The 15,163-nt window shown below is 47.8% G+C and overlaps 1 protein-coding gene across 1 annotated transcript in view; it reads left to right on the top strand.

Annotated features, from left to right (window-relative positions):
- Positions 1–15,163, top strand: part of SLC4A7 (solute carrier family 4 member 7) — a 110,504-nt gene that overhangs the window by 90,898 nt on the left and 4,443 nt on the right. Inside the window, exons 15-25 of the mRNA XM_064169811.1 lie at positions 165–410; positions 2,531–2,636; positions 3,607–3,768; positions 6,407–6,520; positions 7,818–7,979; positions 8,198–8,449; positions 9,001–9,069; positions 9,422–9,595; positions 10,439–10,570; positions 11,312–11,409; positions 12,905–13,012. Coding sequence (XP_064025881.1) covers positions 165–410; positions 2,531–2,636; positions 3,607–3,768; positions 6,407–6,520; positions 7,818–7,979; positions 8,198–8,449; positions 9,001–9,069; positions 9,422–9,595; positions 10,439–10,570; positions 11,312–11,409; positions 12,905–13,012 — 1,623 coding nt within the window. The remainder of the gene's footprint in view (positions 1–164; positions 411–2,530; positions 2,637–3,606; positions 3,769–6,406; positions 6,521–7,817; positions 7,980–8,197; positions 8,450–9,000; positions 9,070–9,421; positions 9,596–10,438; positions 10,571–11,311; positions 11,410–12,904; positions 13,013–15,163) is intronic.

Raw genomic sequence — 15,163 nt, 5'->3', positions numbered from 1 at the left:
TCCTAGAAATACCCTGGCAGTGTTATTTTGGTTCAGCAGAAAAGTTTCAGCTTCCTTCATAGTTAAGGTCAAGGAGGAGAAAAGCACTGAGTGCCTCTGGAGCTTGGCCCATAGGATCACTGGCTTTTGGCTCAGTTAACACTTCTGTCTCTTTCTCCACACAGGGATTATGATCTTTCATACCTCTCTCTGCGCACTAGCATTGGTCTGTGGACTGCATTTTTATGCATAGTGCTGGTAGCCACAGACGCCAGCAGCCTTGTGTGTTACATCACTCGATTTACTGAGGAAGCTTTTGCAGCTCTTATATGCATCATATTTATTTATGAGGCATTGGAGAAGCTTTTTCATTTGGGAGAAGTGTATGCCTTCAATATGCACAATGACTTGGATAAACTGACTTTGTATTCGTAAGTATCACGTTTCCCTGGTAGTAAAATGCATGGTTATGGTATGGAGGCATTCCATGTGCTAACCTGTCATGTGTGCCCCTGTAAAAGTGCAGGGGGAACGTTTGGGTTGGTGCAGGCGTGAGAAACCTCAGGGAAAACTCTGTTCAGCACGTTGTGGAATTGAATATTTCATAGAATCAAGCAGGTTGGAAGAGACCTCCAAGATCACCCAGTCCAACCTAGCACCTAGCCCTAGCCAATCAACCAGACCATGGCACTAAGTGCCTCATCCAGACTCTTCTTCAACACCTCCAGACACAGTGACTCCACCACCTCCCTGGGCAGCCCATTCCAATGCCAATCACTGTCTGGCATAGATAACAGAGTCGCTCTGGCTCTGGGCTTTGGGCTGCACTTCTCTCTCTAACCTAACCTGCTATCTGTGTGACTAATCCATCTGCTTCCTAACCTCCCTGGCTTACTCTCCAGACTACCTCGATTGTAAGGCAAAGTCTTGGGTAAGGTACAGGGTTAGGAGGCAGGTGGAAGGGTGGTTGAGAAAACCCTCCTGGGGACTCAGGTTTCTGGGAGGGCTGCTGTGTTTCTGTATTACCTTTTACCTTGTATATTTGTGTCTAGATTGTAAATAGCTTCATTCAGTTTCCAGATCGACTGAGCCTAGTCTGGGTGATTTTTCTAAAGTGTGGGGGGGCAGGGAACACCCAAACCATCACCCTACCCTAGAGCAGGCTGCACAGAGCCTCAGCCAGCCTGGCCTTAAACACCTCCAGCCATGGGGCCTCAACCACCTCCCTGGGCAACCCATTCCAGCCTCTCACCACTCTCATGCTCAGCAACTTCCTCCTCACCTCCAGTCTGAATCTTCCCATCTCCAGCTTTGCTCCATTCCCCCCAGTCCTGTCACTCCCTGACAGCCTAAAAAGTCCCTCCCCAGCTTTTTTGTAGCCCCCTTCGGATCCTGGAAGGCCACAAGAAGGTCACCTGGGAGCCTCCTCTTCTCCAGCCTGCACAGCCCCAACTCTTTCAGTCTGTGCTCACAGCAGAGCTGCTGCAGCCCTCTGAGCATCCTCCTGGCCCTGCTCTGGACACACTCCAGCATCTCCACATCCTTCTTGTAATGGGGGCTCCAGAACTGGATGCAGTACTCCAGGTGGGGTCTCAGCAGAGTAGAGTAGAGAAGGAGAATCACCTCCCTGGCCCTTCTGGCCCCACTTCTCCTGATGCAGCCCAGGCTCTGGTTGTCCCTCCAGGCTGCAAGTGCACACTGCTGGCTCCTGTTGAGCTTCTCATCTACCAGCACCCCCAAGTCCCTCTCCTCAGGGCTGCTCTCCAGCCACTCACTGCCCAGACTGGATTTGTGCTTGGCATTGCCCTGACCCAGCTGCAGGACCTTGCACTTGGTCTTGTTGAACCTCCTGAGGTTTGCTTGTGCCCACCTCTGCAGCCTGTCCATGTCCCTCTTGATGGCATCCCTGCCCTCCAGTGAGTCTGCTGCACCACACAGCTTGGTGGAAGTATGCTTACTTCCTAACTTTTTCCTTTCCTAGCTGCTAATCCTTCTCTTTCAGTGGCTCTGGGACACCACTGGACAGTTCAGCAAGCACCTGAATGCCAATGGCAGGGGGGTTTTAACTAGATGATCCTTGTGGTCCCTTCCAAGCCTGACTGATTCTATGTTAAAGTCACTGATCTGGCAGATGCTGTGCTGTTTTCTGACCCTTGCCACCTGACTGGTGTTCTGCTGCAGCAGCAGTGAGAGTGGAGAGAGGAAGGTGCAACATTTGGTTTAGTGCCAGGAGTTTCAGGACATGCCACAGCCCTCAGCTTTGTTTTGCTCCCTGCTTTAACTCCTACCACAAAGCCATGTGAGACCTGGCCTTTTATAATTGCTTTGGTTTCCCCTCTTGCTATGTTATTAATCTCTTCCCCCAGTGGGGAATAGGGTATGAAACAAGCATCTTGCCTGACCCCTCCATCTGAGGAGTCACCTTGTACTCTGCCTCTGTCACAAACTGGACCAAACACATTTAAACTTGCCAGAGTTTTTGAAGTCACTGCAGATTGCTGCATTTGCCACATTCAACCTAAAACATGTCTTCTTTTTTTCTTCCCTTCAGATGTGTGTGTTCTGAGCCTGAGAAACCCAGCAATGAAACTCTGCAAGTGTGGAAGAGTAAAAATAAGTCTGTGGACAATATAGCTTGGAGTAACCTCACAGTTTCTGTGAGTATCTAAAAGCTCTGTGTGTGTATGTATATAAATATATGTATATATCATATAGATGTCTGTTGTATGTATGAAAAAGAAGCACCCAGGCAGTACTACTCTCACTTAATACCTTCCATCTCTTTCCTCTCTTGATTTGAACCTGGACTGTTTTCTTTAACACTGTTTTTAGCTCTTCTGTTCCTCTTGTCATGCTCAACCAGTCATTGTAGAGGCTTGGGTAAGTGAGTTAGTAGCAGGGAATGGTAATATCCATACATTCTAGCCTAGACATTCAGTTTGGAAGGAGGTGTTCTGCACAACAGAAATAGTGGGGGAAATCTCAGTGCTTTATGTAGAAAAGTAAAAAGAAGTCTGTGGACAATAGAGCTTGGAGTAACCTCACAGTTTCTGTATCTAAAAGCTCTCTGTGTGTGCATATACATATATATATCATATAAATGTGTGTTGTATGTATGAAAAAGAAGCACCCAGGCAGTACTGCTCTTACTTAATACCTTCCATCTCTTTTCTTTCGTGATTTCAACCTGCCCTGTTTTCTTTAACACTGATTTTAACTCTTCTGTTCCTCTTGTCATGCTCAACCAGTCAGTGTAGGGGCTTGGGTAAGTGAGTTTCTAGCAGTGAATGGGGACACAGTCTCAAATTGTGCCAGGGGAGGTCTAGGCTGGATGCTAGGAGGAAGTTGTTGGCAGAGAGAGTGATTGGCATTGGAATGGGCTGCCCAGGGAAGTGGTGGAGTTGCCATCCCTGGAGGTGTGGAAGCAAAGCCTGGCTGAGGCACTTAGTGCCATGGTCTGGTTGATTGGCTAGGGCTGGGTGCTAGGTTGGACTGGCTGAGCTTGGAGGTCTCTACCAACCTGCTTGATTCTGTGAGTCTATGAAATGTTTCATATTAGTAACATGTTGAATGCAAGGAATGAATAGAACCTAGAAATTAAAGGAGTTTTTTTTTCCCTCTTTGCAGGAATGTTTAGAATTTCATGGTGTGTTTCGTGGATCAGCTTGTGGCCATCATGGACCATATATTCCAGATGTTCTCTTCTGGTCTGTCATATTATTCTTTACAACATTTTTCCTCTCCTCTTTCTTTAAGCAATTCAAGACCAAACGTTATTTCCCAACTAAGGTAATTCTGATTAGAGACTATTCTTGTCTTGTGATAAATATTAGTATATCTTAATGGAGTTAAATTCCCTATTCTGCATCAGACCTTTGTGTTGACAGATTTCTTTGAAATCAGGAAGAGAAATTAACACCTGCAGATTACCTAATTAAAAACAGTAATGGAGATTGGCTGTAGAACATTCAGTGCTTGCTCTCTACTTTTCTGTGTTACAAGATATAAGCCTTAGAAGCCCCTCAAATAGTCTGTCTCCCTATATTAATGGGAGAGCCAATGGCATCCTGGCCTGGATCAGGAGCAGTGTGGCCAGCAGGACAAGGGAGGTTCTTCTGCCCCTGTACTCAGCACTGGTCAGACCATATCTTGAGTACTGTGTCCAGTTCTGGGCTCCTCAATTCAAGAGAGATGTTGAGGTGCTAGAAGGTGTCCAGAGAAGGGCAGTGAAGCTGGTGAAGGGCCTGGAGCACAGCCCTGTGAGGAGAGTCTGAGGGAGCTGGGGGTGTGCAGCCTGCAGAAGAAGAGGCTCAGGGCAGACCTCATTGCTGTCTACAACTCCCTCAAGGGAGGCTGTAGCCAGGTGGGGGTTGGTCTCTTCTGCCAGGCAACCAGCAATAGAACAAGGGGACACAGTGTGAAGTTGTGGCAGGGGAGGTCTAGGCTGGGTGTTAGGAGGAAGTTGTTGTCAGAGAGAGTGATTGGCATTGGAATGGGCTGCCCAGGGAGGTGGTGGAGTCGCTGTCCCTGGAGGTGTTGAAGCAAAGCCTGAATGGGGCACTTAGTGCCATGGTCTGGTTGATTGGCTAAGGCTGGGTGCTAGGTTGGCCTGGATGATGTTGGAGGTCTCTTCCAACCTGCTTGATTCTATGATTCTATTGCCAGGTATCATTTGGAGAGAATACTGTTGCTGTTACCCTCTCCTAAATGTGCCAAACAATTGATTGCTTTCTCCATGCTGCTAATCTCTGACAGGTTCAGAGTCATTCCTTGAGTGTTTGCTATTGCAAACATAAGCTAATGTAGTGATTATCCTTCAACTGATTTGCACAACTCATTTCTGCTAGCCAGAGCAAAGCAGTTAGATCTTTTATAACATCAGCTCATCTCTACAATGACAGACCAGGGAGGTGGTTGAGTGACTGGACTAGGGGGAATGGAGCAAAGCTGGAGGTGGGGAGATTCAGGCTGGAGGTGGGGAGGAAGTTGTTGAGCATGAGAGTGGTGAGAGGCTGGAATGGGTTGCCCAGGGAGGTGGTTGATGAGGCTGGGCTGGATGAGGCTGTGGGCAGCCTGCTTCTAGGGTAGAGTGTCCCTGGGCATGGCAAGGGGTTGTAACTAGATGATTCTTGTGGTCCCTCCCAACTCTGACTGATTTTATGATTCTAGAATCATTTAGGCTGGAAAAGGCCTTCAAGGTCATTGATTCCAGCTGTCAACCCAATACTGCCAATGCTAAAACATGTTTCTCAGCATCATAAAGTCCAAGAGAGGGCAGTCAATTCCATTTCTTAAACAGTCCTTCACCACAAAATGCATTTCAGCACAGCCCAGGGCCCTGACACCATTCAGCTTCTGGAGAGGAATAAAGTCATGTTTGACCACCTGGCTCTCATTGCAAGTTACCCTCCCCCTATATATTAAAATGAATGAATATTGACTTCAGAGCAACTCAGTGGTGTTACTGAATTAAGCTACAAGAAGCACAGCTTCCTGGTAGGGCTGAGGGGACAGGAGGATGAGGAAAAAGTGATTTTCTTCTTGCAGTAGCTCACTTCTAAACGAGATAACTGCAGAAGCAGTTGTGCAGAGTACTTGTGCCACTTCATGGTATGCTGACAGGTATCTTAACTTTGGCAGCAAATATGCAGGTGCTCCTGTTTCAATATAGATTGTCCAGTGGTGTAGTATAACTGCAGTATAAATAGATTTCATTATTCATAGAGTTAAGTGTGCCCAGGTGGCCAAGAGAGCCAATGGCATCCTGGCCTGCATCAGGAGCAGTGTGGCCAGCAGGACAAGGGAGGTTATTCTGCCCCTGTGCTCAACACTGGTCAGACCATATCTTGAGTGCTGTGTCCAGTTCTGGGCCCCTCAATTCAAGAAAGATGTTGAGGTGCTGGAACATGTCCAGAGAAGAGCAACAAAGCTGGTGAGGGGCCTGGAGCACAAATCCTATGAGGAGAGGCTGAGGGAGCTGGGGGTGTGCAGCCTGCAGAAGAGGAGGCTCAGGGGTGATCTTATTACTGTCTACAACTACCTGAAGGGGCATTGTAGCCAGGTGGGGGGTGGCCTCTTCTGCCAGGCAACCAGCAACAGAACAAGGGGACACAGTGTGAAGTTGTGCCAGGGGAGGTCTAGGCTGGATGTTGTTAGGAAGTTGTTGTCAGAGAGAGTGATTGGCATTGGAATGGGCTGCCCAGGGAGGTGGTGGAGTCACTGTCCCTGGAGGTGTTGAAGCAAAGCCTGGATGAGGCACTTAGTGCCATGGTCTGGTTGATTGGTTAGGGCTGGGTGCTAGGTTGGCCTGGATGATCTTGGAGGTCTCTTCCAACCTGGTTGATTCTGTGAATGAATGAAAAGAACTGTCTTTCCATACATAGAAATCATCATGGTGAAGATTTAATCATGACTCTCTTCTTTCTAGGTGCGTTCTACCATCAGTGACTTTGCAGTGTTTCTGACCATAGTCATCATGGTTTTAATTGACTATCTGGTGGGAGTACCTTCTCCTAAACTTCATGTTCCAGAGAAATTTGAAGTAAGGAAAAGAAACTTAATTTTTTTTTAATGCTTTTAAGTTCATAGACAGTATAACAATGGAATTGTTGAGCGTGGTGAGAGGCTGGAATGGGTTGCCCAGGGAGGTGGTTGAGGCCCCATGCCTGGAGGTGTTTAAGGCCAGGCTGGATGAGGCTCTGGCCAGCCTGATTTAGGGGGAGGGTGTCCCTGGGCATGGCAGGGGGGTTGGAACTGGCTGATCCTTGTGGTCCCTTCCAACTCTGACTGATTCTACAATTCAATGAATTGTGTAGAAACAAATAGATCTTTTTAATTTAGGATGTGGTGGTTGAAGCAATCTCCCTTTTTTGTTTTGAATGTATGTCTCATCTGACAGAAGAAGCTTCTGTTTATATCATGTCACTGGAAAGGAAACAGTTCAGGAGCAGTGTGGCCAGCAGGACAAGGGAGGTTATTCTGCCCCTGTACTCAACACTGCTCAGGCCACACCTTGAGTGCTGTGTCCAGTTCTGGGCTACTCAATTCAAGAGAGATGTTGAGGTGCTGGAAGGTGTCCAGAGAAGGGCAACAAAGCTGGTGAGGGGCCTGGAGCACAAAGCCTATGAGGAGAGGCTGAGGGAGCTGGGGGTGTGCAGCCTGCAGAAGAGGAGGCTCAGGGGTGACCTCATTGCTGTCTACAACTACCTGAAGGGAGGCTGTAGCCAGGTGGGGTTGGACTCTCCTCCCAGGCAACCAGCAACAGACAAAGGGGACACAGCCTCAAGTTGTGCCAGGGGAGGTCTAGGCTGGATGTCAGGAGGAAGTTGTTGTCAGAGAGAGTGATTGGCATTGGAATGGGCTGCCGAGGGAGGTGGTGGAGTCGCTGTCCGTGGAGGTGTTGAAGCAAAGCCTGGATGAGGCACTTAGTGCCATGGTCTGGTTGACTGCCTAGGGCTGGGGGATAGGTTGGCTTGGCTGATCTTGGAGATCTCTTCCAACTTGGTTGATTCTGTGATTGGACAGGGCTGGGTGCTAGGTTGGACTGGATGATCTTGGAGGTCTCTTCCAACCTGGTTGATTCTATGATTCTTCTGTGCAAATGTGCAGAAAGAAAGGAAAGTTTTTATTCATGTAACTATTTTATGCACATGTAACAGCTAAATATAACTATTTTATGCATATGTAACAGCTAAAGAAGTCTTTTGGCCAGAGCCACCAGGAAGAAAACTCTAAATGCATCCTTCAGACTGTTAGTGGGGTCACTGCAGCTGCTCATAGCAAGAAATCAGTTTTACCTTAGTTAATTTTTCTTCTTCATACCTCTTTTTTTTTTCCAGCCCACCCGAAAAGACAGAGGATGGTTCATAGATCCTCTTGGAACCAATCCTTGGTGGACACTTCTGGTAGCTGCTATCCCTGCTTTACTCTGTACCATTCTCATTTTCATGGATCAACAAATAACAGCTGTTATTATAAACAGGAAAGAGCACAAGCTGAAGGTAAAAGTCATTTTTCCCCAAACTCTAATGCTGTGTAAGCCAAATTCTGCAAGTTTGGGCAACGCTGCCAATGGCTGCTAAATAAATGTATGTATCAACTTCATGAAGTACAATATAATGTTGTGGGTGCTCTGAAATGACCTGATTTATGTACCAGCCAAGCTACAAATCTGATTAAAAAGAAGTTTATCCCATGATTTCTTTGCTTCATTTTTCAGAAAGGCTGTGGTTATCATCTTGACCTACTCATGGTTGGTGTCATGTTGGGAATATGTTCTATCATGGGGTTACCGTGGTTCGTTGCTGCAACTGTCCTGTCTATAAGTCATGTTAACAGCCTTAAGGTTGAATCTGAATGCTCAGCCCCAGGAGAGCAGCCAAAGTTCCTGGGAATTCGGGAGCAGCGAGTGACAGGATTGATGATTTTTGTCCTGATGGGGCTGTCAGTGTTCATGACCTCTGTGTTAAAGGTAAGTGTTTTTGTTTGCTTTCCTCATGCCTGGGAGTTTTTTGATAGGGTAATTTAGCATTTCATAAGAGTAGGATGTTCTGTATGTTAAACCTGAGGGAGCTGGGGTTGTTTAGCCTGCAGAAGAGGAGGCTCAGGGGTGATCTTATTACTGTCTACAACTACCTGAAGGGAGGCTGTAGCCAGATGGGGGGTGGCCTCTTCTCCCAGGCAACCAGCAATAGAACAAGGGGACACAGTCTCAAGTTGTGCCAGGGTAGGTCTAGGCTGGATATTAGGAAGAAGTTCTTCCCAGAGAGAGTGATTGGCATTGGAATGGGCTGCCCAGGGAGGTGGTGGAGGCACCGTCCCTGGGGGTCTTCAAGAAAAGCCTGGATGAGGCACTTAGTGCCATGGTCTGGTTGATTGGTTAGGGCTGGGTGCTAGGTTGGGCTGGATGATCTTGGAGGTCTCTTCCAACCTGGTTGATTCTATGATTCTATGAATATTGCCTGCAGTATTATTCCATGTTTATTCCAGCAATAACTCTGTGGGTGTGTTTTCCCTCCTCAGTTTATTCCAATGCCAGTTTTGTATGGTGTCTTTCTTTACATGGGAGTATCTTCATTAAAAGGCATTCAGGTAAAGTCATTTTTTACTGAGCAATTTGCTTTTTGTTTGATACTAATGGAAGGATGAAGCTGTAAGACATTACTTTGAGAAACAGTGGAAGTTAGCCTATGTTGTCTGAGTAGTACAAAGGATCATGCTGGAATATTTCCTCTTGCCATGCAGTGCTTTATTGCCCCTTCTTTTAGCTGTCAGCAGTGTAGCTGAGCAGTGCATTTTCTGATCCCACCCCGCTGAATCTCATCTGCCTTTCGTTAGTAGTTGATTTGGGATGAACTTAACATTTCTCAAGTTCCCTACAAATTTTGACTCCCTTCCAGAAGCAAATCATTAACTGAAGGATGATTTTTGTTTCCCAATGCAGTTTTTTGACCGTATAAAGCTGTTTGGAATGCCTGCCAAGCATCAGCCTGACCTGATTTATCTCCGTTACGTGCCGCTCTGGAAGGTTCACATCTTCACAGTCGTTCAGCTCACTTGTCTAGTTCTGCTCTGGGTGATTAAAGCATCTGCAGCTGCTGTTGTCTTCCCTATGATGGTAAGTTTTCTGCTGGGTCAGGTAGTAGTTTTCCAAGAACATGTGCATCATCCAGAGTCTCTTCAGAAAATCTTTTGTTGCCTTAAGGAGGGAGTGGGTGAGATGTGGAAGAACCTCTAGTGCAGATTTGTTTTGAAACAGAAGGACACAAACCCTATGAGGAGAGGCTGAGGGAGCTGGGGGTGTGCAGCCTGGAGAAGAGGAGGCTCAGGGGGGGCCTAAAAGACTGGATGAGGCACTTAGTGCCGTGGTCTAGTTGACTGGCTCGGGCTGGGGGATAGGTTGGACTGGATGAGCTTGGAGGTCTCTTCCAACCTGGTTGATTCTATGATTCAATGCTGTCTACAACTACCTAAAGGGAGGCTGTAGCCAGGTGGGGTTGGGCTCTTCTGCCAGGAAAGCAGCAACAGAACAAGGGGACACAATCTCAAGCTGTGCCAGAGGAGGTCTAGGCTGGATGTTAGGAGGAAGTTGTTGTCAGAGAGAGTGATTGGCATTGGAATGGGCTGCCCAGGGAGGTGGTGGAGTTGCCGTCCCTGGAGGTGTTGGAGAAAAGTCTGGCTGGGGCACTTAGTGCCATGGTCTGGTTGGTTGGGCAGGGCTGGGTGCTAGGTTGGACTGGATGAGCTTGGAGGTCTCTTCCAACTTGGTTGATTCTGTGATTCTGTGACTTTTGCATTGCTTGAAAATGAGCAGTTCAGTTGTGAATAGTGGAATTTGTGTAACTCTGTAGCAAGATAAAACTAGTACAGAAAAAGGGCTGAATGTCCTGCAAGTGTGTGTGCATTTTTGTTCATTTCAGTGACTTAATAGAAATTATTCCATTTGTGGTTCCCTTTTCAGGTTCTAGCATTAGCGTTCATCCGAAAGCTCATGGATTTGTGTTTCACCAAAAGAGAGCTTAGCTGGCTTGATGATCTGATGCCAGAAAGTAAAAAGAAGAAAGAAGATGACAAAAAGAAAAAGGAGAAAGCAGTAAGTGTGTGTGGTGAGAATCAAACTGGGAGCCTCCTCTTCTCCAGTCTGCACAGCCCCAACTCTTTCAGTCTGTGCTCACAGCAGAGCTGCTGCAGCCCTCTCAGCATCCTCCTGGCCCTGCTCTGGACACACTCCAGCATCTCCATGTCATTCTTTTAATGGGGGCTCCAGAACTGGATGCAGTACTCCAGGTAGGGTCTCACCAGAGCGCAGTAGAGGGGGAGAATCACCTCCCTGGCCCTGCTGGCCACACTTCTCCTGATGCAGCTCAGGCTCTGGTTGTCCCTCCAGGCTGCAAGTGCACACTGCTGGCTCCTGCTGAGCTTCTCATCCACCAGCACCCCTAAGTCCCTCTCCTCAGGGCTGCTCTCCAGCCACTCACTGCCCAGCCTGGAGTTGTGCTTGGCGTTGCCCCAACCCAGATGCAGGACCTTGCCCTTGGTCTTGTTGAACCTCCTGAGGTTGGCTTGTGCCCACCTCTGCAGCCTGTCCAGGTCCCTCTGGATGGATCCCTGCCCTCCAGCCTGGCTGCTGCACCACAGCAGCTTGGTGTGGTCAGCAAACATCCTGAGGATGCACTCAGTGCCTCTGTCCATGGCACCTGCATCTCTTGCATTGAACTCCTGTACCTGCAGGGAAATGCCTCTTACTCCTGTGGAGACAAAGTGTCAACATGAGATGCTGCTTAGATTTCTCCTGTGTGAGTGATTTCATAAACATTTCCCTTACAATGTACAGGAAGCAGAGAGAATACTTCGAGCAGGGGACAATGAAAGTATTCATCTTGCCTATGAAGAAGCCAACTTGGATTTTCCTGTAAAACCCCTAAAATACAGGTATAAAAAGGTGTTGGTGATCTTTAAAGTGTTTTTATATCCTGTGCTGTAATTTGCTGTCTGTGAAGTTGTGAATTGAATCTTTTTTCCCCCCAGAGCTTGTAATGAAGGTGTACCTGATAGTGCTATAGTAGCGTTTTCATGTTGCATTGCTCTTTAAAACTGAATCTTAATTGTCAATTTACATGATCACCTTGAACAGATCAGATGACTCAATTTTGACCAGCAGTACTCAAGGTGAAGAAGCTTCTTTGGTCAGTTTTCCTGGAATACTTTTGTGTTGCTGTGCATGAAATACTGAGTGTTAAGCAACTAATCACATCAGTTGAGCCATGTGCATACCAGCCACTTGGATTCCTCAGGAAGGGTCTGAAGTGTGCAGCTGTTGGTTAGTTATCTGAAGGCTGAAGTCCTTGGTTTCTGTTCTCCACAAATCTTTAGAGGCTGCTGTTTTTAAGGTCGTTTTGTGAATGGAAATATGAGGACAGGGTTAGCAGTTGTCTTCTGGAAAGTGAGTGCTGGCATTTCACTGATGGAGTTTCTTCAGTGCTAGAAGGCAGCTTGTTACAGAAGCACAGTTTCTTAGACTGGCAAAGCCCTTCAAGCTCCTCGAGTCCACGCAGTAGTTTCACACTAACAAGTCCTTGACCAAACCAAACCCCTCAGCACAACATCTCATCACTGTGAATCACTATGGCTGGAAAGGACCACCAGCATCAGCCAGTCCAACCTTCGTCCCAGCAGCCTTCATCACCAGACCATAGCCTCATGCATCACAGCCACTCTCCTTTTAAACACCTCCAGGCATGGTGACTCCACCACCTCCCTGGGCAGCCTGTTCCAGTGCCTGACACCCACGCAGGAAAGAACTTCCTCCCAACAGCCAACCTAAACCTCCCCTGATGCAGCTTGAGGCCATTTCCTCCAGAACTGGATGCAGTACTCCAGGTGGGGTCTCAGCAGAGCAGAGTAGAGGAGGAGAATCACCTCCCTGTCCCTGCTGGCCACACTTCTCCTGCTGCAGCCCAGGCTCTGCTGGCTCATGTTGAGCTTCTCCTCCAGCAGCACCCCCAGGTCCCTCTCCTCAGGGCTGCTCTCCAGCCACTCACTGCCCAGCCTGGATTTGTGCTTGGCATTGCCCCAACCCATCTGCAGGACTTTGCCCTTGATCTTGTTGAACCTCCTGAGGTTGGCTTGTGCCCACCTCTCCAGCCTGTCCAGGTCCCTCTGGATGGATCCCTGCCCTCCAGCCTGTCTTCTGCACCCACAGCTTCTCAATGTCTTAGTGCTGCCTGTGTGCAAAACTGTTCTCAATGCCATGTGATTAATGCAGGTCCAGTTAAACTGTCAAGGTTTTGTGAAACACGTTTTTAAGAGATGAATTCAACTTGTGGCTGAGTAAATACTGAATGAAGGCACAACTGATGTAAATGATGAGTGACAAGAAGTGTTGCAAGGTACTGGATACTAACCACAAAGTATGTTTGTTCTTTAGTGTTGATCCCTCAGTTGTAAACATATCAGATGAAATGGCCAAAACTGCACAGTGGAAGGCTCTTGCCATGAGTACTGAGAATGCCAAAGTAACCAGAGCTAACCTGAGGTAGCTATAATTAATCATGCATTTCCTAACTGTGATCTTGTCTTTAGCAGCTAATAACTGTACTTGTGTGTCTTGAAATGTATCCCAAAAAAAAAGAGCATTCAGGGTTTGCAAATCTGCACTGACTTCTGGGGGAGGTGAATTTTCTTTTTGCTCTTCAGGTAAACTTTGAGTCCTTACTCAGTTAGAATTATTTTATCAGAGTAAGCTTAAACTATGATCCATTTATTCACTTAATGTTATCTGATGCTTCTCAGATGGGTTTAGAGTTTCTAAAAGCTTTGCTGGTGTATATATGAGCATGGGAATTGTTTGATCCTGAACATTGCACATGCCCATGGGAATAAAAGCTAAATCCAGCACTGTATTGGTTAATGCTGCCCTAGGATCTGTCTCCTGGTTTTATGGCTTGGTTTGGTTGGTTTTCCTCAGCTCATTTTTAATCTCCAATTATGAAACCCGGGTCAAATGTTATATTTACTGGGTATAAAGTATACTTGAATGAAGGATGGGGCAGATCAGGAGTCCTTGGTGCTAGGAACACTTCCTCTAAGCTGATGTGCATCTGCTGCCTTCTCAGCGAGCTCTCCATCACAGCAAGTCTGTGTGCAGAGAACCATTTTGCTGTCCTATCCTGGTTTCTTCCCTGTCTCTCTGAATCTCTCAAGAGGAACAAAGGGCTGAATTTTTACATGAAACAGCCACAAACGCATGGAATATTGTAACTGAAAGGTGCTGGTATCTGTGGACTGTTCTCTAAGAATGCAGCTGTTGCATGGTTGTTGTGATGCAGGAAAGAGGGGAGAAGAGGCCAGGGTGATGCAGCTTATGAAAGGCTGCTGTGATCCGTTTCAGCCAAATCTGTCACCGGCAGGCAAGCGTCAGGGAAACAAAACTGTGACATGAGAAAACAAAGACGAAACTTGCATTGTAGTGGAAGAGTTCATGGTGAGGGAGTGCTAATATGTAACTGGCCAAGCTCCTGGGTAGTGTTGAGCTTGGGTCGTGAAAGCAGCAGTTGTGACTGGACGCTCAGCACTTGCATGTGCGGCATAGGCAGTGTCCACGCTAGGGAGCGTGTGCGGCACAGGCAATGTCCACGCTAGGGAGCGTGTGGGGCACAGGCGTTGCTCCACGCTGGGGAGCGTGTGCGGCACAGGCAGTGTCCACGCTAGGGAGCGTGTGCGGCACAGGCGTTGCTCCACGCTGGGGAGCGTGTGCGGCACAGGCAGTGTCCACGCTAGGGAGCGTGTGCGGCACAGGCAGTGTCCACGCTAGGGAGCGTGTGCGGCACAGGCATTGCTCCACGCTAGGGAGCGTGTGCGGCACAGGCATTGCTCCACGCTAGGGAGCGTGTGCGGCACAGGCGTTGGATGTTTTTCAGGAGGGGGTTTGGGAGGTTTTTCAGGAGGGGGTTTGGGTATGGTTTTTCAGGAGGGGGTTTGGGTATGGTTTTTCAGGAGAGGTTTGGGTATGGTTTTTCAGGAGGGGGTTTGGGTATGGTTTTTCAGGAGAGGTTTGGGTATGGTTTTTCAGGAGAGGTTTGGGTATGGTTTTTCAGGAGGGGGTTTGGGTGTGGTTTTTCAGGAGGGGGTTTGGGTGGATTTTCAGGAGAGGTTTGGGTATGGTTTTTCAGGAGGGGGTTTGGGTATGGTTTTTCAGGAGGGGGTTTGGGTATGGTTTTTCAGGAGAGGTTTGGGTATGGTTTTTCAGGAGGGGGTTTGGGTGTGGTTTTTCAGGAGGGGGTTTGGGTGTGGTTTTTCAGGAGGGGGTTTGGGTGGATTTTCAGGAGAGGTTTGGGTATGGTTTTTCAGGAGGGGGTTTGGGTGGATTTTCAGGAGAGGTTTGGGTATGGTTTTTCAGGAGGGGGTTTGGGTATGGTTTTTCAGGAGAGGTTTGGGTGTGGATTTTCAGGAGGGGGTTTGGGTGGGTTTTCAGGAGAGGTTTGGTTATGGTTTTTCAGGAGAGGTTTGGGTGTGGATTTTCAGGAGGGATTTGAGTGGATTTCAGGAGAGGTTTGGGTGTGGTTTTTCAGGAGAGGTTTGGGTGTGGATTTTCAGGAGGGATTTGAGTGGATTTCAGGAGAGGTTTGGGTGTGGTTTTTCAGGAGGGGGTTTGGGTGTGGGTTTTCAGGAGGTGGTTTCGATGGTT

Source organism: Pogoniulus pusillus, chromosome 32 (genome assembly GCF_015220805.1).
Source record: "Pogoniulus pusillus isolate bPogPus1 chromosome 32, bPogPus1.pri, whole genome shotgun sequence".
NCBI classification, from domain to species: domain Eukaryota; kingdom Metazoa; phylum Chordata; class Aves; order Piciformes; family Lybiidae; genus Pogoniulus; species Pogoniulus pusillus.
Note: the sequence above shows the minus strand (reverse complement) of the source record. Positions and strands in the feature narration are given on the sequence as shown.